The following is a 24,684-nucleotide window of genomic DNA, read 5'->3' on the forward strand; positions in this document are numbered from 1 at the left end:
GTGTGCCTCTATCTTGAAGCAGATGAGCAGGCATTCTGAACTGAGCAAGGCTAATTAAGGATAATAGAAGTTACACAAACTAATTAAAGATGATTTGAAAGATCAAAACATCAGATACCTGTGATTCCTGTCTTGAGGACCTAGAGCCTTCGTATTCCCTGCTTGTCCCTTCCTTCCCCTCCCATGATAAGGATGCTCTGGAATTCCAGGACTGGTGGTTAGGCCCATGGCAATTGTTGGACAAGTGACAATGGGACAAATAATAATGCCAGAGGAATACAAGTTCTTCCTGTTTGCCCCCTTCCTCATGCACCTAAAGTACTTTGGAGTATTCTTTTTCAAACAGGCTGTTGGGTTCTGGGGTTTAATAAAACTGGGGAATACTCAGACCCTGCTTAGAACGAGGAATAAATGTTCCCAGTGTTGGTGCTGAAATCTAGATGTTTACCACTGTGCTCAAGCAGAGCAAACATTTGCAAACTGGTTTTCCTGGTGGAGCTTCTTGAAGCCAATAAAAGAACACCCATCTCCCTGTACACCCATGTGTTGCTTACATTTTTCCTTCTTATTATTAGTGATGCTTATTAACAATGATGATTATTATCACTAATGATGACTCAGGTGTGAAAAGCCTGGAGGGCCAAGCTCATCTTGTTTAATTCCTTTTTTATGCAGCTGACATCCTATCCTTCACTGCACAGGTTCATATTATAGTTGATATGTTTTAATCCTTTTTTCCCTGCATATTCATGCTGTATTGATAGTCTGGCTGCTAGTGAAACTGGCACTTTTGGCTAAAGTTTTCCTGTACCATGCTGTGGCTTTCAGCTGATGTAATTCTGCTTCTCTGGACTTATTGCCGTTAAGCTCTTTTGCTTCCTGTGAAACAGAACAGGAGTCAAGAATAAATTTAAAAGCCTAAACAAACTCTATGAACAATTACAATGATTTGCTCAATACTTTGTGTAGTAGCATGGTCCTGATCCTGTCTTTTCTCCCCTGGCAATGCCAAACACTTTTCTTTTTTTTTCCGTAATTACTAAGCAGTTGTACATTGTTTCATTAATGTTGTTGATTAATATTGGTTGTTACACCTACCTTTTGTATCAGCAAAGTCTTTATTATCTGTATTTTTCTAAATCTTTGCTATGACTTTCTTCTCTTAGCTTGCATTTATTTTGCTTTTTCCCTGTTTTAAGCGTGACTCAAAGTGGTGAAAGTTATTGACCTCTCTGTGGTGAAAGCCAGAGGGAACCCTGCCGTGAGAAATTGTGTGCAGGTGCCCAGAGAAGTTGTGCTTGAACTGTCAGGAAGAACCACACCTGACCTGGATAGTGCAGAGCTGCTCTCTGGGGTATTTCCTCCCAGATATTGCTCATTCCAGTTGCAGCAGTCCCTACTTCTTCCTTTCTTCAGGGAAGGTATTCCAGCTGGCAGAACAAAAAGTGGAAATTTCCTCCACACTTGAATGTTGTTTCATGAGGCTTTTCTTTCTCTCTTCCCCATGCACTTATCAGTGCTGTAAAAACCGAGTTAAGAAGTTACTCAACAAGACCAAGTTCAGTCAGAGGTAGAGTTAACTTGGTTTTGTTAAGCTCCTGAAAGGTGGAAAGTTGTGTCAAATTCTCCACTTGTACAGGCACCTGGAGGACTAAGATGGCTTGGCCGACTGGGGTTAGCAGGGAGATCTTGGATCAGTGGTGTTGCACTTGTGTCCTCTTTCCTTCCAAATATCATCTGGGATACCTACTTAAATATTGGTGTATCAGTGGACAGTTGTGGTCAAGCAGATCATCAGTCAAATCTCAGATTTGAGCAGAGGTGGGTTTTGTGGCAGACCTGAGCTGAGATTAAAGCTGAGGTGTGTCCTACAAAATCCCAAGGAACAAGGAAGCCAAAAACTGATTCACTCTGGAGTCCCTGGCTGCAGTACTGGGCTGTAATAATCTTAGGTGGGAGAATTCCTTTTGTCCATTTGTGGATTCCTCTGAACAGCAACACGCAGGTCCCTGTGGACCTAGGGACAGCTGAGTCAGCAAAACAACACTGGTGTCTCTGACAGGGAGAAGTCTGTCCTTCCCCTGCTTCTGGCCAAATTCTCTCCCTAGTGCCATTTTCACTGGCAACTGGCAAGTTTCAGCAACTTCCACACTGAAATGACAGAAAACTAAAATGGCATGTTCATGTAACACCTGGGGAGGATGAGTTGGGTTGCAGAAGAGCTAGGCAGGACTGGGAGAGAACCAGGTAAATGGCAAGCACCTGCAGCTGGATGGACGGAAGAGACCACTGAGCAGCTGGGAACACACAGCTGGGACCAGATAAAGCGATCATCAGACACAGCTCAACTGTCTCTTTCAAAGTCCCCCCAGTCTTCCTTTTAGGTGGGAGTACTGGCAGGAGTTCAGGATGTTTATGGAGCTCCCATCAATGTCTTTGAACCCTGATCAGCTGCATCCTGCTGGGTTTCCAGATTTTCTGATTTAAGGGATGAAGGCAATGGTTGGTTTTGGGAATTTGAATGGAGTCCTCTGCTTATTCCATAAGGAGGTCTAAATAGCTGGACTCTGCTATTCATGTGATCAAACACTCTGCATCCCATGCTGAAACTCTGAGCCACCCAATCCCTGGGAACATGATTTTCTGTGAAAGGATTGTGATAAATGGCATTGCTATTATGGCTGAGTGCAAAAAAATGTTAAAGATCCTGGGCTACCCACTCAGGAGCATGAGCAGCAATCTTTCCCCAGAAGTAACCCCTGTGGGTGCCTTATAGCAGACCAGACCAGTTCCTTGGTTCCAGGAAGGCACAGGGAGCCTGCCAGGGTTCTGTCAGTGAAAAAAAGGGCCAGAAGAAACAGAGAGGCAGATGGGTCACTAGGACAGCATGGTCATTCCAAGCAAAGCTGCTCACTAAAATAATCTGCTGGAGAGCATGAATCCTTCACCTCGGATGATTTGCAAGTATGCTGTCTATGGGTGCCTCTTTTGAGGTCTTTTTGCTTCCCTGTGAAGCATTTCATGATTCCAGCCATAAAAGAGGTGACCAAATTCTCCCCCAGCTGAAGCTGGCCTTAGACCACTGTGGCTCCACTGACTTCTGTCCAGCCATTTCTGACTTTCACCAATGAAAGGCAAGACAATTGACCCTAACACAAACAAAACCAGAGCTGTTTAGCTGTTCAGCTATACAAAAGCTTCATCACTGATACATTCCAGCAATGTTTTGGATTCTCTCAGACATTAACTGTTTCAAAAGAACATGGCTGGGAAGAGGGTGGCTGGAGGGAGGGGGGGATTTCCCATTAAGGACAGCAGGACCAGATGTCTTTTTGATGAGCTTCTCTTGGCTTCCCATTCTTTAACATTTCCTTTTCAGTTGTCAAGTCCAAGCTGCTTGTATGCCAAATTACAGGGAGTCCTAATAGCTTGAATTGTTTTCTTTCCCTTGACAGATAGAATACCTTCTTGTGGCCAAAGTATGAGGCATGCTGACCAGACAGAGTGCTCAACAGCCACAGCATTTGTTCCTCCTGAAGCTATTTCTTCCTTGTACTTTTTTACCACCCCAGACCCTCTTCCCACTCCAGAGAAGCCCCTCAGCTTTCCTTTGACAATGTTCAATATCAGTTAAAGGAGTCCAAACCATTCTCTGTTCCCCTTCCCTGCAAACTCCACATGGGGATGCTCACACCAGCAGACCTCTCCCGTTATCAGTGCACTGTATTGCAGCTTGGAACACTCCCAGGCACCACAGGACGGGCCCGTCAGCTTCCCAAGAGTTTCTGATATAAAGTTCTGATGCATACTTAGCCCTGTGTGGTGGTGCATCATCCCCCCACAAACCCCCTGGCCTATGATCTCAGAAATGTTCTTTAGGTCTTGGCCTTGAGGAACAGCAGGGCTGAGCTCCTCTTGAACTTATCAGAAACATTGCTACCAGGAATTAGTTCCGTCTAACGAGCTCCTGTTTTTTACAAACAGCCTTGGAAACTTATTTTTCTTGCCCGAATAACAGCCCAAGTGGAACAGCATTTTTGTAATTGAACTTTCAAAGAAAGCCACTGACCTGAATTGCAGCTAGGATGAAATACTATGTGACTGAAAGCTCTTGTGACCCTATAAACAGCAGTCCAAAGGGAGGCCCCCTGAGCTCTCCTGGAGCACTGTGGCTGCCCCAGCACCTCCCTCGTACTGGGGCCTCTCAGAGCCACAAAATCCCACATTTGCTGTTCTTGGAGGACCAGCACCAGACAAATCCTGGGCTGATACCCCCAAAACCTCAAAGTCTTACCTGTTCAGAAGATGCAAAGGCATCCAACATGAGTGCTTCCCTGAAACTGAGGGGAACTCTTCCCAGGGATACACCCTGCACAGACTCCTTTAGATCTCCGTGTGTGAATATGCCAGAGCAAATGCACTGGGAATGTTGCTCTCCTAGACTCTTAAGTATTTTAGATTTTTAAGTAAGCTAGGCCTGTGAGTTGTTGTGCTTACAGTAAATTCCATATGAATGCTTTTTAAATTGTTTAACTCAAGCTATAGATTAAGTGCTAAATTTAAATGTTTAATTCACTGTTGGTGAATTTTGGGGCTCAGTTTGGAAAGGGGGTCCACTGTGAACCTTGTGACTCAGGTGGAGGGTGCCCCTTATTCCTTTTTATCCTTACCCTTTCCTATCCTTACGCTTTCCCCAGCCCCTCCTCCCAGGCTCCACATGGATAATTTTGGAATTGATTTTTGTTTTACACTAATTGACTCTAGATTTCAGTTTGCTTTTTCTCTATGTGCTTTAATCACCTAGAACTACTAGAGTAGACCTTGCCAGTGAACTTTGTTGCACTTTCTCTTCTGTATTAAACCTGCTTTTGCTGATGCCTTTGCTGGTGATTCTTTAAGTGACCAAAACACTTATTCTTGACAACATAGTCCTGTTTTTGAGGGGATAGGATATGAAATCATGGCTTTCAGCTGAATTAGGAACTTCATCCACTCTTACAGATTTTACCAGTAAACCAGCATTGAGCAAAATCTCTCCCAATTTAGAAGAAAAAAATCTGTCTGGACTCTCAAGCCATAGATGGAGGACTTGCCTGAACAGAGCTGAACTCTTGTCACCTTTCAGCACCAGGAAAACTTACCTGGGTGAGAAGAAAAACTAATTTTATCAAAATATGGGAAAACATTAATTTTTATGTCTTGCTACATTTTTGCCGGGATTTTTTAAGCCTCCCCCATCATCACTGCAAAATGTGGTCTGATGTCAACTGTGAGCTTGCAGAAGGCTATTTATTCTGGCATTTCCCCAAAAAGTGTGTTTTTCAGACTGCAGCTTTTCTTTAGGCATTAACCAGTCCAGTAAAAGTTCATTTTTATGAATAAACTTTTTTTAGATTATTTTATGTTATTTTATTATTATATATTATTTATATTATTTATTATATTTAGTTATTTTATGAATAAACTTTTTTATAAATGAACTTCATTTAAGTTCATTAACTTTCAGTAAAAGTGAAGGAGCAGAACTTCTGTGGTCAGCACTGCTGAGGTGGGCAAGGAATGAGAACCTGTGGCCATACAGCACCAATAAACTGCAATTTGTTTCAGTGGAAGCTGAGCACTATGGAGGAGTCCAAGTTTCCTTTCCTGCTATAAATAGATGTTAGGGTATGCCAAACTACCTGCCAAAGTGGAATTAACTACCAGGTAATAAGTTTCACCCGTGTCGGTTGAGTCTTCCACTTTTTTTTATTTTTTGTTCCTATGAAAAGAGATTTAATCAAGAATCAAGAAATCTGCCTTGGTAAATACGAAGAAATGCAGTTTCTTTTCACACATAGAGCTGTGGAGCTGAATTTCTCCTGCCTTCCCAACCATCATTAAGTATTCTGTTTAAATAGGCCAGTTTCATGCCATCTATAATGAAGTTATAGTGTATTGCTCTGTTATGAATGATGAAGCTGTTGTGTCCTACGGGGAGAAAAATCGCTGTAATCCAACTTTCCTTTTGAAAAGGCCTAATGTATCCACATGAGATCTTCTGGCAGAGACAACTGAGAGAATATAAATAGAAGCTTAAAAGAGGAAGGAGGGGAAGGGGAAAATAACTCCAACAGGGCTGAGTAGCTGAAATTCACAAGTTTAATAGGAAGATGGATGACTGAAGAGCCTGTTCTGTGACACAATTAGGACTTTATGTAGGCCTTTTTCAATTATTTGTAGCTGACAAAATATCACACAAAGGCTGTTTCACACTGCAGGCCAGGTGCCCAGAAATGGTTTTTTTGGAGGAGAGGAGTGACTGGGAGAGTGGCCCAGGACCATTAGGGCTGCCACCGGCTGCGCCAGGCAATGGCGTGTGTGTCACCTCGTGTACAAGTGGCAGGAGGGAAGAGTGTCCTGCAGTGCCTGAGCCCCCTGCACACTCAATCCAGCATCTGCCCATCCCCAGGGAGCAGAGAGCTGCAGCCACAACAGTGTGGGGCAGGAGATAACTCTACAGGTGCACATGGTCCAGCCTGGACACACCTTTTTGGTCTCCCCGCAGACAGATACAGCAAGGGGACTTGTGGGTTCCTGCCACAGGATGAGGCTTCTGCTGATAGGCAATTCTCAGAACTGAAGCTATTTCAAGAGATCTTTCTTGTTCTGTCCTCTACTTGCTTCTCACTGGTCACCCACCAAGTACTTCTTGAAGTAGCCTGCAAGTGTTTGCAGTGTTCACATCTTGAGAGGCATCAGTACTGCAGCTGTGGGGGGTGACATAGCAGAGGACTGGTGGTGAACTGGTGACCCACAGCAGCTTCAGCATCTCACAAGAGACCTGCAGAACATCCTACCAAACTAAGACTTCAAGTGCCTTAAATTTGTTTTGGCTTACTCCATTCCACAGTGAGCTAATCTAATTAAAGGCATTTGGGGTGATGATTAGTAAATTTGGTTTATTTAAGTTTAGTTATTTTGGGGTGAACTTTTCTGGGTGTCCCCATGAGAAGTCAAATCCTGACATCTGCAGGAGGGTAAATTGTACTTTGGTGAAACTTGCCACTGAGTGGCAATGCCTTCCCTCATCCCTTCCCTTGTGTCAGCACTGGCAGAGGGTGGCTGCATGTCGAGGCTGATATGATTAAATGTTACTTGCTTTTTCTTCCCAGGGTCGATTTTTCAGCCAGCTTTACCCCCCGAGTGATCTGCCTACCCTGGTGGTACCTCCATTTTCACTCAAACTGGCCAGGCCCAGGAAAATTCTCTGAAGGGTCCTCTATTGGGATTGCTCCCAAGGGAGAAAGCTCACAAATATAATTTTCAGGAAGCTGAACAATTAGTTAGTTACGGAAAACTCAAACTTTGAGTGCCAAGAGGTCAGAACAACATCAGAGCATTGAAGCATTATGCTCTGGGCTGCCTAAGCACCATGGCAAACCAGTTATCATACAATCATTTATATGATCCAATATTTACTGGCCTCAGAAGAAGCTTATTTTCAATTACCTACTATTGTTTCACATACCTAGGTGGCAGGAGAACTTTTTATTTTTTTAATTTTGGAAAGGGAACAGTTAGAGAGAGCAGCAATAGCTGAAACATAAAAATAAAACACACACTTTAAAATCATTCAAAATATCAAACACTGTCTTTCCTCCTCCCACAGTATCTGTGGTCTTAAATGCATTATTGCGAGGAGAATTATTCATGTAGTCTCATCAATAAATCTTACTAAAGTCCTTTATATTGCAGCCCTCATTCATCTAGCAACTCCTCTGTAAATGGTAATTAGGGTAAGAGCTGAGATACCACAGAGTTTGCTCCTGGCAGTCATTGAACATCCCGAGTATATCAAGGCTGTAAAGCAGGCATTTCTCAGCAGCAGTTCATTCATTGTGAGCCCTGATTCAATTATTACCTTGTCTCCTGTTTCACAGCAAACACTTTGGTTCACATAAAGCCTCAGAGCCTGTGTCAATGAATTCCTTGAATGGAGTCAGCTGCATTTTGTCTCCTCTGCAGTATCTAGCCTAAATCCAGGAGAGGCAGCCAAGGGGGAGCCCTGTTTCCCTCTGGCAGCCTTGCTGGGCTATTCCTGCTGAGAGATCTGGTTCTGCCATCGACTATTCCCTCCACTGCCTGGAGCTGTGGGGGCTGGGATACCTCAAATTATGGGAAATAGATGACTCCCAAGTGTGGAGACCCCAAGCAGCAAAATCAGCCTCCAAATCTGTCAGTCTGTTCCTGCCAGACCTGGGTCATCTTTCCATGTTTCTTCACTGGCTGCCCAGGGATGCACTAGTAATTTACATCCAGCCCCTTGCTCTTGCCAGCTTTGAAGGCTGGGAGTTTCACTAAGAGGAACTCAACTCTGTAGAGATCATCTTCTCCTGACCTATGTCCAAAGAGTTCTGCCACAGTTTTAGCAAAGACATTATAATACAAAGCAAGTGTGCCTGGCAGGGTTCTATCCCAGCTGAACACCAACCTAGCACAGACCCTGCAGCTCTCAGGGCTGCACTGGCTTCCTCTGCCAGCAGAACAGCCATCTCCTCCAGAAGGTGCATGCTGAAGGTGCGATTTAGTCCATCCCTTTCCTGCCCCCTGGGGCAACAGCTGAAACACTCATGACTTTGCACAAATACCTGACTCCACAGTGTGACCCTCAAAAGTCTTGAAGATAGTGCTACCCTTCTAAACTGGCAGTCACAGAAGGTGTGGTGGTACTGCTGGAATTGAAGGGACAAAGGGAAAGCCACCAGCTGTCCTCTCTGCCATGGACTTGAGACAGATTACAAGACACATTGAGTGCAGTACCTCTGTCAGTTTACTGTGCTCTGCTTTTCCTTCAGACACCACTTTTCTCCTGTGCCCACCCTGTTTTTCATGCCCAGCACAATTATTTTGGGAGGCTAACTCAAAGCAGGGAACTGACTCAGTTTAAAAAGATTTAAGAAAAAAACCCCCGACAACGCTGTGCAATGAAATAAAAAGTAAAAAAAATGTTTTTTTTTAAGTGGGATCAGTTCCCAAATGTCACTGAGAGTGACCCCACAAGCAGTCATGCTGACATATCTGATGGCAGGAAAAAGCTGTGGGGGCGTGGGAATACCTTAAACTGGCTGAACAGCCACCCAGTGCTTTGTCTTATGAAATCCCAGCCTGAGGAGAGGCTGCGTTATGCTGTTTTCCTGCTTCCCCTCTCTTCCTTTCCCCCCAAACCCTTGGGCCTCCCTCACTGCCATGGCTACATCCAGCCTGGGATGTACATTTTAATCTGCAGTGTGTATATAAAAGAGCTGGAAGCAGTGGCTGTCTGAGACCCACCTGACCTTTGGATGTACAGCAAACTTCCTGTTCCAGGGCTGCCGGCTCTTTAATCTCCCAGTCTTTAAAAAATAAAAGTGAGCCTATGTGAAAAAATGCTTTGTAATGGGGACTCCTGGAACAACTTCTCTCTCTTGCCCTCTGACTGAGCCATAGAAAACAGTAAATATCTCTCCCAAGAGTCCTTTTTTTACAATAGAAAAATGTCAGGCAAAACTGAAGTTTCATTTCCCAGCCTTGGACTCCACAGCAGACAGGCACAAAAGCTAAAGAAAAAATAAAACAGCAAAGGAAAAGAAAACCTCCACTCTTGTTAATTCAGAGTTTGGAGAGATTTTTGGTGGAGAATAAGCTTCTTTTGGTGGGGAGCAAGACATACTTGGGAACTGGGTCTCTCTTCTTGCAGGAGGAAGTGGTCTTGGGCTATACTTGACAGCAAATTAGCATTGACATTTGACTTGTTTTGATCTGAGTTATTTACAATGGTATTATCTGTGTATTTTTTACATGCTGTGAAGATTCCCATTGCCAGATGCCTCGGGATGGCTGTAGGATGCAGAGCATTCCACAGTCATTACTCAGAGGTCATAAACTTCACATTACTTGTGGGGAGGAGGGGAGCAGGGGGAAATGGGCTAACAATTAAAAAAAAAAGTAAAAACAATCCTAGACTTAGATTTCAGTGGGCTTGTGTATTTAACTGGAGAGAAATTAAGAATGTGCTTGGCTGGGCTGGCACTGTCACACTGTGGGGCTGATGACTGGAATGGATGCTTCTGAATTGGCTCTACACAGAGAAGTGCAGTCAGAGATAATTTCCCCAGTGCTCTGGTCTGGGGGAGGCTGCAATGGAGCAACTGCTCCATAACACTGCCAGGTCAGTGATCCCCAGCAGGGGATTGCTGCTTGGGATCTTCAGAGCTTGGGCTGGCAGGACATGTCCCATGGCACTACACTGTGCTGCTCTTACAGGGAGGGAGCTGACTGCCAGAGAAAAAGTGACTCAAAAGGGAGACTTTGCGTTTTGAGTTTTTTCTGTTTGGGAAAATTTCAAGGGAAGTTCCAAGGCCAAATCATCGACTTACACTTGTGTATTTTTAAGCAGGTACTTCATGCACAGACCTTCCTTACTTCCTAAAGGAGTGAAGATGCCCAGGGAGGTTAACAGGAGACGCCCAGAGGTGCAATCCAAAGAAAGGACACCTCTAACTGCCACCAAGTTGTTTTGCTGGATTTGTTCAGAGAGAAGTTTCTCTTGTGCAAATCACAGCACACACACAAGACCACAAAAATGCAGGCATGGCCTGGGCAGTGATATAGGGCAGATATGAGCCTTGCTAAAGCATAACTTCACAGTGGTATTCCCCAACTGTTGCTCTTCAAGCAGGAATCTGAGTCCTCATCTCATCTGAGACTCAATCATTAAACATCTCAACATAGCACATTGAAGTAAAACCCTGGGGAAGCCTTACCTTTGTCACGAGAAAGAACCTGTGTAGAATATCAAGGTAGGGCAAGGAGGGGGGGAGAGTCTCAGAGGGTTGAGGAGTGGGAGAGAGGATGGAGAACCCGGTATGTGCAGGGCATGGATGCTGGTGTTGCAGGGGCTTTCTGGAAGTTCAAGGACTGTGCAAGGTTTGTGCTGCATTGCATCCTCGGTGGTGCTGTGTGCTGAAGTCTGCTGCCACAATGGTCTGCTGGACCCGAGGTGTTCAGCACATTATGGGTGTGATAAACACCCAATTTCCTTGGGTGGCATCATCCCCCACCTTCCACACCCACCAAGGCTAGGCAGCTTGAAACTCCAGATGATTATCCAACACCTAACTTATAATAGTAAACATTTTCAAGATGGGAACTAACATTTTATCTGAATTTGCAAAGATCAAGAAAGAAAACCATTTAGCCTTTGAAGCCTGACAAAACCAGCATGGTCTATTTGACCTTGCTGGTATCTCAGGTCATTTGAAACCACAGTTGACAACAAAACTATGTGCTTTGCATGAATACCTACTTCTAGTGGCTTAGCTACAAGAAACCTTGTGACCATTTTCAGACCTGTAACTGTCTTGCTCTGATCACTCATATCTCACCTCTGAGAGCTCTCTTTGTGAGAGCACATCCTAGTTTGTAGGAGAACTTTGTTATAACTCTGCAAAATGAAAAAGAAAAACCAAAATAAATGAGGCAACACGAATCCAGAAATTAAGAATAAAGCTCCAAACTTTATTCATTGACTTGAGTACAACAGTGATGCAGATTACAGTGGCACAGGAGTGCAATATGTGCTGTTTGCAGTATGACAGTGGAAACACTAATTGTACAGAACAGCAACCCAGCTCAACTTCTCATTATGCATATAAGCAGACTTACTGTACAGACAAGACACTGATTCACTTTTACAGAGACTCAGAAAAAGAGACAGATGAATGGAAAACAGGGACACCTCCCCAAAACGCTGGTTTATAACATGGAGGGAGGAGAAAAGAAAAATAAAATAATAAAAAAATCCTATTGCCAAAATCTACTGATTTAAAGGAAAGTATACCTTTAAAAAATTAGTTTCAGTTTCCAAAGCTTAAAAAAAGCCCCCAGCTGTAAGGCCCCCTTACAGGAAGAGTTGTCCACAATGACCAAGCCTCACTGCTTGGACAGGGCTGCTCTGGGAGTGACACACCGAGCTCCTCACTGTGGGCACACACAGCAGCCAGAGGCTTCCCTGGCTCCAGGGGCACAGTGCCAGTGAGAGGCTCCACTGCTGCCAGTGGGTTTGCATCTGGGGGGGGAAGTGCATTCTGAAGGTGTTCAGTGACTAAAGCCCAGGCAAGTGTCCAGTGGGACCTGTCAAAGCATCCTAAGGGAGCTAGAGACTCAGCCTGGTAAGGCACCGCTGGGATTCCCATAGCTGCTTCTGCTGCTGAAATGCTGCATCTCCTGATGCCCAGGGCAGGGTCCTGTGGGCCTCAGCTCTGCAAGTCCTGGGAGCAACACAGTTCTGACTGTGGTGATCCTGACACAACAGGTCACCCTTTGCCTTCGGTCATCTCTTTTTTACCTCAAAAGAAAGACCACAGTGCACATGGAAGTATTACCTCTTCACAAAGAGGAGCATCATTTTTGAGCAACTCATTAGCGGAAATCTATTTCCCTGTTAGAAGCCCTTTGGGCAGCTAATTTATTTTGCATACAGACAAACAACATTAATGGCCAATTACATTCCCACTTCCTGCACTGATGCTTACATTAAAATTAGTAACACTTCTGCAAATGTGGGCATTACATAGCTCCTACCAGCAGAGTGGTCTGACTGAAAACTCGGTATCTTTGCATTGTGATTGATTTTTTTGTGTTGCTTCTTGTTTTATTAAGCACAAAAAAGGTGTGTGGGAGAAATCACAAGGCAAAACTCACCAGCCAGAGCAATGCTACAGCCCACAGTGATAGGAGTGTTTCTACACTAAGCGAAAAAGGTGCATTGTGCTACTGTCACAGTGCTCAGGAGCTCTCTCCAGCTCTTCATTTTGCAGCAATGGGGTAAAAATGTACCACATATTGTCAAGAGCAGCCCTTGCTAAGCATCTACCCTGAAGACTATGCTGGACTCTAGTGGGTGTGTTGACAGGGCCACAAAGCTTGACAGGGCACAAACCAGATCAGGACCTGGGAAGAACTGAATGGGGAAGGGGCAGTGGAGACATCCTCCCTAAGCATGGAAAGATGAGGGGCATTTTGGACAGATTAGTTTAATTCTTGTTTCCTGCAAGTGTTTTATTGCACTGTCATTACCACTGACTGGTGTTCCTCAGTGCTGAAGGTAACATTCAGGATGTGGACATCCTCCTTCCCAAACACATTCCAGAGGAAAGCAATGAATCATGGAGTGAGAGAAAGGGTGGTTTTTGTTTGTCTGCTCAACGAGACTATGGTCCAAATATGCCAACATCTCCTATTAAGTCAGGAGGAGCCAAGATAAATCATTCCCAGAAGATTTTAGAGCATGTTCATATTTTTACCATTCTGGGGCCTAATTTTCCTGTTGCTTGTTCTAACAGCTTCATACCATTAATTTCAGTGTGGGTGCTCACATGCTATGAACTCCAAATTTACTTCCCCACAGTTTGAAACAGGTACTACAGGCTCATGCCAGTGTTTTCCTCTAATTCTGCCAAGCATCACCCTGGCAAGCCCTGGAGAATTCAAGTTTATGCCAGCCCTCCTCCTTCCCAGACCTTAACCCTTCTCTGTCCATCGATATTACCCTACCAGGAGACACAGGGATTGTGGAAAGGGATTAACTTCAAAACACGTATATATGTATTGCTACTTCAATGTAGCAAACTTTTCCAGAAGAGGCTGCTGCTGAACTCCCTTGAACAGCAGGACATCTGAACTGCTGGCTGAGAAAGGAATTCCCATCTGCAACAGGAAAAGGGCAGCAAGCACTTCAGTGCCAGGCCCACAGACTATAGGAGTTTGGAAGAGAGATGTCTCGACAGAAGTAAAAAACACTACTGGGGCCACAGAGATGTCTTGTCTCACGTAGAGCTACCGAGTTCTCCCAGCCTAACCTTTCACAGCACACTGCAGTACATCCACCACAATCCACAATCCACATTTAATGAGCTCCAAATGGGGAGGGTGTGTGCCACACATGCACCTGTGCTCAAGGATCTACATCTGTACATAACCCTGTGTGTACTTAATCCCATGTGTACAGGTGGGGTTATTCTGCAATGCTTTGACTGGGCCTTACTCTTATATCACTCCTAAAGCAGAAAAGGAGAAAAAAGAAGACAAAAGAAATCAGTTTTTAGTCCTCTTGGTAATGACATTCTGTTGACAGCATTGAAGGGATTGGATTTAATTAGAAGCTCAAACACTTTGCAGGAGTTAGAGAAACACAAGCATGTACTTAAGGCATATTCATAGAATCATAGAATGATTTGGGTTGGAAGGGTGTCTTTAAAGATCATCTAGTCCAACTCCTGACATGTCCCAAGGGAGTGTCCAAGAGGGGAATTACTAAGAACTGCTACTCAATGGATACCAGGAGAATGATTAATTGCTTACAAAGAAAATTCCCCCTGGGGCTACATTTTGTTTTCATTAGGTGGGAAGACCAGATGAAGGAACAGAAAATATTGCAGTGACAATCACTAAGAGCCCACTGCAGAAATCCTCCCTCCCTCGTGGCTGGCTGCAACGTGGGTTTTGTGGACAGATGATCACTTGGGTGTGTCTACATGTAGGTGGTTGAGAATTAACTGTAGGCATGAAGCTGAAGCTGGGAAAACCCTTCATGTTCCCAGTCAGGAGGAATAAAGCAGTAGTAAGCCTAGTGTAAAGGGCTGTGAAGTGACTGACTGCTCCACACCAGTGCGATGGGAGCCAGAGGTGGCCCAAAAATCCAGTCAGAGATGAGTTGTTTGTGCAACATCTAAGCTGGCTTCTCTTCATTCCTTCCCAAGTTTAAGCTGCACTTTTAAATTCTCAGTTGATGAGGCAGATCCAAATTACCATGCCATTCTTCACAGGCTAAGAGGCCGAGTTGTTTTGTTTTGGTTTTTTTTTGTTTTTTTGTTTTTGTTTTTTTTTTTTGCATAGGAGGGAGAGGTAAGAAAACAACCTGGCTTAGTCATTTCTGAAATGACTGGGTAGTGTGTTCATATGTGCTGTGAGAAGTTCAGTAGTAACCTAGAGATGGGGACACAAAAATGCAGATTGGCAGCTCACATCCATGAGAGAGCAACTCTTCAGGTCTAAAAAGGGTATGGTCAAGGCAACTTGAACTAAAAGACCTGTAATGCCTCATACTTTGAGTGTCTGTAGGATGTGCGAAGACAAAATGTGGAGAATTTTAATAATTTAAATGCATTAAAATTCAAATATGTGTCTCAAAGTTAAGCCACACCTTGCAGGTGACCAAACACTGAATTTCTAAGACCCTAGCAGTCACAAAATCTGTGAGTGTAAAACACTGCTGTTCTTTCACTCTATGGATTTGGTTTCAGCAGTCACTCAAAAATGGATTTAAACCTGCCTGAGCCCCTGACTCTCCCATTTACTTCTCAGAGCTCCTCTAAGAACCTTTCAGATGTGTGTTCTGAAAAAGGAGGTGAAACCCTGATCCCTGCTGCAGCCTTGGAGCCACCCAGAGAGCTCACTCACTGTGTGTCACAGTGTCCCCAGGGACTTCTGTTGAGTGGGGATGGTGCCAGATCCTTGGTGGAATGTTCTGCAGCTTGTCCCACATCCCCTTAGCTCTAGGGACATGGAGCAGGTGCTGAGCCCTGGTCTGTCTCTCCCCTGCCGAATCTTCATCTCAGATTTTATCAAAGGAACCGCAGTGATCTGTCACAACAGGACTTCCTAAACCAGCAATGAAGAGGCAAGGTTTGGGCTGTCCTGCACAGTTCATGGTGAAATGTCATTTGGTGATGCAGAGAACTCAACACAGTGATACTGAATCTCAGAACTACAAGGGACTGTTTCCTCTTCCTGACTTCAGATTTTAACACCAATGTCTCATATAACAGAAAATACAAAGGTTCTGATGTCTCCAGTGTCTGAAGGTTCTGCATTAAAAAGGAAACCTTGATATTCTTTGACAGACACAGAACCTAAAGGACCCTCTCCTATCAGGAGACAGGCTCATTAGTGCAGTTATGCATTGGCAGTTAAGCACCAAGGAAGAGAAAAAGCTGACCTGGCAGCCACAATGCATCCATTCAATTACTTTGGTGCTCGTGTCATCCTCTGCATAGGACTTGCCCAGAAGCAGTTAAGGTATATACAGGCAGTTTTTCAAGCTGCAGCATATTGGAAGAAGACTGAAAGCAACAAGGAGTTCAATGCAGCTCAGAAACTGTCTTGCATGATTACTCTGTCTTCAAAAACCAAGTCAGGCACAAAGGGAAATAAAAATAACCAAGGCTGGAGCTTTGATGCTTCAAGAGAGGAAAAAAAAAAAAAGTCTGTGCCCTCTTTTCCAAGCACAAGTGAAAACCTGCATTAACTAAAATGAGTGCTTGGCCCCATGCACTGTGCCATATTGACAACAGCTACTGCAGTTTAATCAAAAAGCCTCTATTGGCAGAGCTTGGCACCTTGATGGTACCTTTTAATTCAGAAACATTCCTCCCTAAGAGGGATGAATTTGCATGTTAGCTTGCAGAGAACCATCCTCCCTGCCATTGTAAAATCCTACAACTCCAGTGCAGCCTGATGAGCTGTCCTAGTAATTACTAGCAGGGAGTTCATCCTGAAATCTCTGGGTGCAAACCAGGGCACACTTAAAATAGCATTTTCTCACTCTGTCACTCCCACCCCCATCCACCCACCTCCTGGAGTAAATTACAAGAAAACTGACTCTTCTCCATCATTCCCATTACTTAGGTGATCTTAAATTATTCAAAGGACTGGTTAAGCTCCAGCCTTATTAATTCAAGCAGAAAGTGTGGAAGAGAGAAGACTGACAACACACACACAGCAATTCACTTCTTATATCCTAGCAAATATTTACAAGGAGTCCATTTTCCAGAAATCCAAGTGGTGTGTCCTGCAGGTGAGCAGAGTGCCCACCACCACAGGCTGTGTTACACGAAGAAGACACCGTGTCAAAAGAGTGCCAAGTAAGAAACAGTTGGGTGAAAGACTTAATGTGACCATGTGGATAAGTTACAAGGGGCTTCTCCTTCACTACAGACCTATGTCCCTCTCCATATATACACACATTAATACACACATACACACACAGAGATAGATGGAGAGATATAAATACAGGTGTGCACACAGGCAAACACGCATACATATATATATATATATATTTATATATGTATATATTCTCTTCCAGTTCTTGGAGTGGTTACAACTACTTTAGTCTACAAGGCATCCTAAGGGCACTTCCTGGCTCTAGCAATAAAGTCCATCATATTGTGGAGAGAAGTAAAGGGAATATCATTGAGGGAGAAGAACAGAACAGTTTCCTATCTTGTATAATATCAGGTAACAGGTTGACACCTCTGAAAACTATCATTGCTGTTTCTGAGCCCAGATATTTTCTCCCTGCATTCCAGGAGGGCAAATGTTCATCTTGTTCAACTGCAGAGATGCCACTATGTTGATTTTCCCTTTTTGGTGGATAAGTAGTTGCCTCCAAACAGTTTGGATTGTGTGGTACAATATTCTACGCATCATTTGCGGTTGGTTTGTTTAAAGGGAGATTAAAAGAGTTTTGCTTTTTTCTTCATGTCGTTGCGTCTCCAGAGAGGTAACTTGTCAAACTCCTGTATCGTCATGCCAAATATTTCTTGAAAAACTTCAGGTGCTAAGTGACGCTTTAAAAAAAATTAAAAAAAAAATTAAAAAAAGGAGGAGAAAAAAAAAAAGGAGAAAAGGCAATGGTCAGTCAAAGCCAGAGACACAACAGGAGGTTGGAATGCCTTAAGGATTTCATGTTGCTGTGTAAGAGTCATTGCTGGAAAAAATAATGCTTTGGCAATACACATATCCAAGTCCCCATGGACTTGGGTGCCCAAGGAGCCAATCAGGGAACTGTTTCATCTGCTGAATAAGCAAGAGACAGAGAAATGATTGGTCTGAAGCCATCCAGCAAGCAGTGACAGACCAGCGAGCAGGACCAGCTCCTGCACACCCCTGTCCCAGGCTTTAGCAAGTCACCTCTGTGTACAGAAATCCAAACAGACCCTGGGTTTTCAGGAGTGCTCTGCAGAGGGGCTGCAACTTGACATGCTCCAAGTTCTGACAAGGAAGATGTCTGGCCAGGGTAACTGTTCAGCACACTTCTCTACTGCTGATGAAACACTTTTTGGTGCTGTCCTGTGCACAAGTTACTTCTTTACAGTGCACTGGATGGGGAGTCTCCCTGTGGCACTAATCTAGCACAGCATTGAATTCTGATTAGTGACCACATATCTAATAATAAAATGGGCATAAATCCAAATTGTTACCCATAGTACCTGCATTTTTGTGGCTCCTTCCGTTCATCTCCACAGAAAGATTAACTGACTACAAACAACTTAAGCATCCCCAGCATTCCACTGGGCTGCTTTAGTCTTCCTAATCCACAAAGTTGTAAACTATATTTGTTTGTTGGCAGATATTTAGATCCTCTTATTTTTGGATATCAGCCAGTCTTCTAAGTAAGTCACAGGACTCATGATGAGTTAAAGAAAGTTAAACTTTTGATCTTCAAGGATGGCTGACACTGACTTAGCTAAGACGTGGTCCAAGATCAAACAAAGTATTGCTCCATTCCAATACGGATCTTATGAAACTTGTGCAATTTTGGGCTTTTATCAAATCTACAAATATATAATGAAAGGCCTGAAAACATAAGGGGATTGTGAGAAGCTCAGTCTATGAGCAGGGAGACAAAGATGTGGGAGATTGTTTGAAGGATGCGGTTGCTTCCTCCCAATGTCCGATTCCTCTTTCCCTGATTAGTGCTGAGAAATCTTCCCACATTTCTCAGGACCCACATTTCAGTGTTTCAGCTTTCACAAACAACAAACAACTTCAGCAGGAAAGAGCATTTAGGAACTTGCTTCTCTTACCTCCAGCCTGGTTCTGTCTACATCTTTTAGTATTTTATTTCGCCCTCTGTTGGTCACCATGAGAATTTCATATGGAAAAATCTGTTAACAACGTATAAAAAGGGGGGAAAAAGAGATATTTATATTTATAGTCTAAAGCAGAAAAAAATGTGTCTCATTTTCATAAACACACAAATATTTGTTTTATTTTTCAAAGCAAGTATCAGTTGTTGGGTTTTTTTCCTTATCTTTTTCTTTCTTCCTAAAGTTGTATGGAAAACAAGGTGATCTGGACAGAACCAGAACTTGCTTAGCATTGAACTACCTCATCATGTAAAGCCACGATTTTTATGGTGTATATACCACACCAGCTGGCTTTGGTCATGCAGAATCCTTTCTAGGCAATATATTTCCTCATCCATCAGTGTATAAATTTATTAAGGTAATTGCATTTGTCACTCATTGGTCTCAATAATGGTTGCCAGAATGTGGACAGCCCTAAGGACAGACAGTGAGTGGGCTTTAAAAACATAAAAATACATAAAGAAAGAAGCATCCCTGAATAAGCAAGACATTAATTAGTGGGAGCCACTGCATTCAGTAGAATTTATCACATGGTCTTCCTTGCCTTTTTGAATAGTTAAAAAATTCAAACAACTAACAGAAAGAGTGCTGCTTGGAAATTATTTCAGAAAATATTAAAATCAGTTTCTGGAATCACCCCTGGCACATAAAACTCTGTTCTAAACTTTTTCTTCCCTTGGATAGACACTTCCATGCCTGGAACGACTTAGGAGAGCTCATGTTCTGTCTGCCAGAGCGTCTCCAGAGCCCTTCTCATTGCGTGTCTCTGCGGAGCAGGAAAGCAGCATTCCCAGAGCCCTCATCCAACCCCTACTAAAGTCAATGAAGTTTTTCTGGAAACTTCAGCGGCAACTGGCTCAGCCTTTACTGTCATTTATGGGTCTTGTCTTAGTTGCCCACTGGGAACAAGAGTTACACCACCAAAACTCTCCTGGAGAGAGCTGAGCTATTGTCAAATGCTATTAATTCCATTATTTTGGCAACAGAAGTTTGACTTAATCAACTTTTGCACAGTACTCAGCAATTAAGTTCATTCCATTGTTAACAATTATCCCAATGAACTTAAAAAAAATATAATAAATAACATTCAGGCATCAATGAACACACCATTGATTTTATTGTAAGTAATAATTTAGATAATGTGTGCTTACATACCAATTGTAAGATATGATTCTTATGAGATTCTGACATTGTCACAATTGTACAATTAGGTCTATACTTGGAATTACATTTTTTATGTTTGATACTGGAAATGGCTACCATAAACAGCATTATAGGAAACTAAAATGTAACTTTTCATATTTAAACAGGCAGAGTTTAAGTCAAGATCTACGGTCATAAGTACATTTTTATATTTAAATATTAACAACAAGGCATGTCTCAATGTGGGCTGGTAAGATGCACAAATTCTGTCCTTTCTGGAGAACCATTTGGTAATATCTGGTCATTCTTAGGATGATTAATTTTTATTTTTCATATGCTTCATGCTGACTCTGAATTGGCTTATTTTATTTCAGCAGGTGTAAGATAATGTTGGAAAATTGACATGAACAAAAACTGCTAATTCGCACATCCTGAGAGTTTGGCATCACCTTTATAAATAGCAACAGAAAGTGATCTATTATCTCAATAAACTTCCCATAAATTTTATAATTAAAATAGCCATTAATAAATAATAGTTAAATTTTGTCATTAATAATACTGACAGAATTTGTCACCCAAAATAGTATCACAAATCATTGGGTACATCAACAGCAGTGGTGACTGTAAGAAGTTCTATTGCACTGAAAGAGAAATTATTTGGAGTACAAAGTAATATCTCAGGAGTCCCCACGTTTTTATTTATATAATATATAAACCACTTGTAACTGCACAGTGCACTGGGGTCTCAACTTATAAAGCCAGGGTTATTGCCTTGTACAGTTTGCCTGGAGGTGACTCGGAAGCACAAGAAGCAATCTGGTTTGCAAAGTGAGCTCCTCACTTAACTGCAGAAATTCTGATCCCTGTAACTTTGACAAAATCATGATTTCATGGAAGGTTCACCAGCAATAAATTTTAAGATTTAAAACACAGCCCTGGTTGAATTCCCTCTATATATTATATTAATTTTTGACTCAGGCATCTCTAGATATAGCTGTAAAAGCATTTTAATTTTTATCTTAAATTAAAATTAGCAGACATTGCCTCTTTTCCCAATAAATCTCCTGAAGAGTTTCTCATACTGGGAATTCAACTCTATGGACAGGTCTCAGGTAACCAGTGCTGAGAGCTAAGGAACAGATCCAGACAGACATGTAGGCATCTTACTTCCAATCAAAGATTTTCCAAAATCTTTGGAATTAAGACAGCCTCACCAGTGTGTTGTGAGCCACAATATTCTGCAGCATTTTTTGAACTGGACAGGTCTGAGACCTTCCCATTGAGGTTGTCCTGGTGCTTTGACTGGTGAAAGCTGACAGAGAACCAGCTATGGAGCATCTTCCATAGCTGTCACTTTGTCCCTAGAAAAGCTTCCTTAACCCTGGAATCACACCTGGGCTGCCCTCAGCCTGCCTGAGCACTAACACCTGCAGAACAAAGTCCAGAACAAAGGGACAGGTTTGGCACGTAAGGAGCAGGGACTGAGGTGACGTAAAGGAAAACAAGGGAACTAAGACATTTCCCATATTTTATCTGCATTTCACAGTAAAACCTTCAATGTCTTGAAGGGAAGTGAATAACATCTGCACTTGCCTTTGGCTCCAACATGTTAGGCATAGATACTCCTCTGTCCATTCTCATTCCAGGGACATGACCATCCGGGAGGGACTGCATCGGATACAGGTACACATCAGACACAAAGGTTACACACACAGAGGGTAAAGGCACTCAAGTAGTGGTGAAGACAAAGGTCAATTTTTTCCCTGAGACTTCCTTCAAGTCTTAATTATTTGTCTTATTATTTCAATCATTGCCATGGCTACTGTTCACTCCTCCTCTGAGGCAGGCAGAGGGATCCTTCAGTCCTCTCAGCCACCATATCTCCTGTCCCTGCTCAGGCTGGGGACAGCCCCTCACTGAGCTGACTTTCCAGCTTTCCAGGGGGACCTGGGCACCCCAATAGAGTGGTGGGCCCTCTCCCACCCCAGTGACTAGGTGAAGTTCTTCCCTAGTTCCTCCCTAGCATTAATTCAGATCCCACCCACCAGCACAGAAAGCATTCTTATGCCTCTGGGCTTTCCTTGTAATTTACTGTAACAGCTGAGGGATTTCTTTTTTTTTGTCTCTACAATGGGAAATTTTTACTATGAACACAAACAGGGGTAGGGTAAAAAGGTGCTGTTTTGACACAGGTATTAAATCTAAGGAAGTAATATTTGGAGAACAATACATGGACAACTCTGTTCCCCTCCCATAATCTTATTCTCTTTCCAATCATCATGATTTTGATATGTCATTAAAAAAAATTATCCAACTAATTAAACAATTTCTTAAATTGCCATTTCATATTGTGATTGTGCTGAGGAGCCAGGCAGACTCAAACCATTCTGAAAAAAACCCTGCAGGCAGTAATTGAAGTATAAATGTTTCTGTTTGCAAGCACACTTCTTTCTGGCTCATCTGCGATGGCAGCACTGTAGAAATATTACTGATCAGCCATCTTGTCTGGAGAGCAAAACCCAGGGTAAAAATGAGGAGTTCAAAGCTCCTAGTATGAGAGAAAATTTCCTCTGGAAGAGACTTTCTATGTGTCTCTGGGGTCAGTGCTAGAGAGGCTGGAAATAAATCCACCCTCCCATGTCCAGAGAAGACCATTACAGATAACTCATATAGGAACAGACAGTGGATTTTACAGGGCAAGTCACAGAATGGGTGTGAGCTGTCTCAGCTCTGGGGAGGTAACAAAGAGGAATCCGAGGCTGTGCCTGTTTTTTGTTGATAAGGATCTACATTGGTGATTATGCTTAAACATGCAGGAAAATCAAAGCTATTGTCTTAAGAAACCCTTTCCTGTGGCAGAAATTCAGAGTTGAACAAGTAGCTGCTTTAGGTTCTGCTGTCAGTTGACTGATGAAAACCCGTACTCTACCTGGAAATCTGAAAAGCAAAAGAGAAATCTCATCAGCTTTAGCGTGTGGAAGGACAGCAATCAGTTACAATCTACCAGAGAATCCTTCTCTGTTTTCTGGTCTTCCTGATTTTTCCAAAATCCCATCTGATTCTCTAAGGCCAGCAACATTAATTTTGGACTTAGTTTGTAGAGTCAAACTCTTCAAGTATCACAGTTATTTTCATTACCTCTTCAAATTTTGTAACTTTCATAAATAATACTGTCAATTTTTATTTGGCACTGACTGGTACCACATCCAGCTCAAAGTCATAATGAAGATCGTGAGCAGCAATGGGGATTAGAGAGCATAATCTCCCTTTCTTCACTGTGGCACATTCTTTCAGACTGCACAGTGGATGGTAATTTTCAGAGAAAGAAAACACGAAACTCACAGAAATCAGTTCATATTCCTGATAATGCACACGTTACTTGCTTTCCATTTGATCCAAAAAAAGTATGAACAAGGATCAGTTCCACATAACAGATTTAGCAAAATAAACCAAACATTTTTAACAGGTATTTGAAGTGCTTTGAGTTAATTGAGCTTGCCAGAGAAAATTAAAAAGTACTGAGCAAATACAAAGTAATCACATCCACAGCTTTAATGTAAAACAGCAGAAATGATCAAACATCACAGCATTTTTACATTTATTACTAATAGACAGTAAAAGTCTCCTCATCCTTACCTCTAACAGCACCACTCACATCCCCATAACTGTTGTATTGACCAAAGTCCGTAGAGACTGGCTGTAACAGGAAAAGAGGGACAGAACATAAATTCACAGTTCATGACTTTACAAGCAGCTTGGTACATGGGGAGAAATAAATCACTTTAATTTTTTTATTTCCCCCCTCAATTTTACAACATTTCTTGCACTGCTTTCTTCTCTTTTTAACAAAGTAGTTTGTGGGAGGGGAAAATAGGTTTGGTCTGCCTTCAGGTGGTTTTATAAGAAACATTTATCAAACTGAAAACCCAAAACAATTGATATGGAAATAAATATCATGGATAATAAAAGCCACCTTTCATTTCTCAAAATCACCATCTTCTTACCCTATGAAGTCCATTTTTTCCATACCCAGGGAGAGAAGAGGTTTTGGAGGCTGAAGCATGTGCTGTTGAATGAGGAAGGGAAAATATTTTACTGGAAAAATCCCATGGAAACTAAGATACCAGAACACTTGAGGAATCACCTAGTACAAAACACACAGTTAAAAGAGCCAAACATACACACAACCATCTGAGACACACTGACTTTAAGAAACTCAGTTCCAAACTCAACACAAATTTCCACACGTTCTGTAAGTTACAAACAGCTTTATCACACCATGGTGGCAGGCCATTAATAAGGGACACTGATTTTTCCAGGCTCAAAATCAAGGTGGTCTCCACTGGATTGAAAATAATGCTCATGAATCATCCATGGCATCAGCTTTGGCATCACCCCTGATTCCAAAAGGGAATTGATGACTACACTGATTATCCCTGCAAAGAGGGATGGACACATCTCAAATAAAGGAGTTCTCCAACTTGCGCTAAGGTTAATAAAAAAAATGTAAGCTCTGAGTTGGCAGGTAGACTCTGGCCCCATAAAAATTAAAGACAGTGAGTGAGATCCACAGGAACCCTCTCCAAGGCCA

The 24,684-nt window shown here is 42.7% G+C and overlaps 1 protein-coding gene across 6 annotated transcripts in view; it reads right to left on the minus strand.

Moving 5' to 3' along the window:
• Nucleotides 1-11,517: 11,517 nt before the first annotated feature.
• Nucleotides 11,518-24,684, minus strand: part of ABLIM1 (actin binding LIM protein 1) — a 130,483-nt gene continuing 117,316 nt past the window's right edge. For 5 of the 6 annotated variants that reach the window (XM_088059646.1, XM_088059645.1, XM_088059647.1 and 2 more), the window contains 3 exons: nt 24,098-24,159; nt 23,730-23,790; nt 22,202-23,030 (listed from right to left, as the gene is read on the minus strand). In XM_088059646.1, the coding sequence (XP_087915772.1) occupies nt 22,993-23,030; nt 23,730-23,790; nt 24,098-24,159 (161 nt within the window). In that variant the 3' untranslated portion in view covers nt 22,202-22,992. Of the gene's footprint in view, nt 17,649-18,887; nt 18,969-21,686; nt 21,762-22,201; nt 23,031-23,729; nt 23,791-24,097; nt 24,160-24,684 lie in introns of those variants that run through there. The other variant, XM_014250229.2, reaches the window with a different exon arrangement.

Source organism: Pseudopodoces humilis, chromosome 9 (genome assembly GCF_049639895.1).
Source record: "Pseudopodoces humilis isolate 2021_Gansu_Grassland_sample_001 chromosome 9, ASM4963989v1, whole genome shotgun sequence".
Classification (NCBI taxonomy): Eukaryota; Metazoa; Chordata; class Aves; order Passeriformes; family Paridae; genus Pseudopodoces; species Pseudopodoces humilis.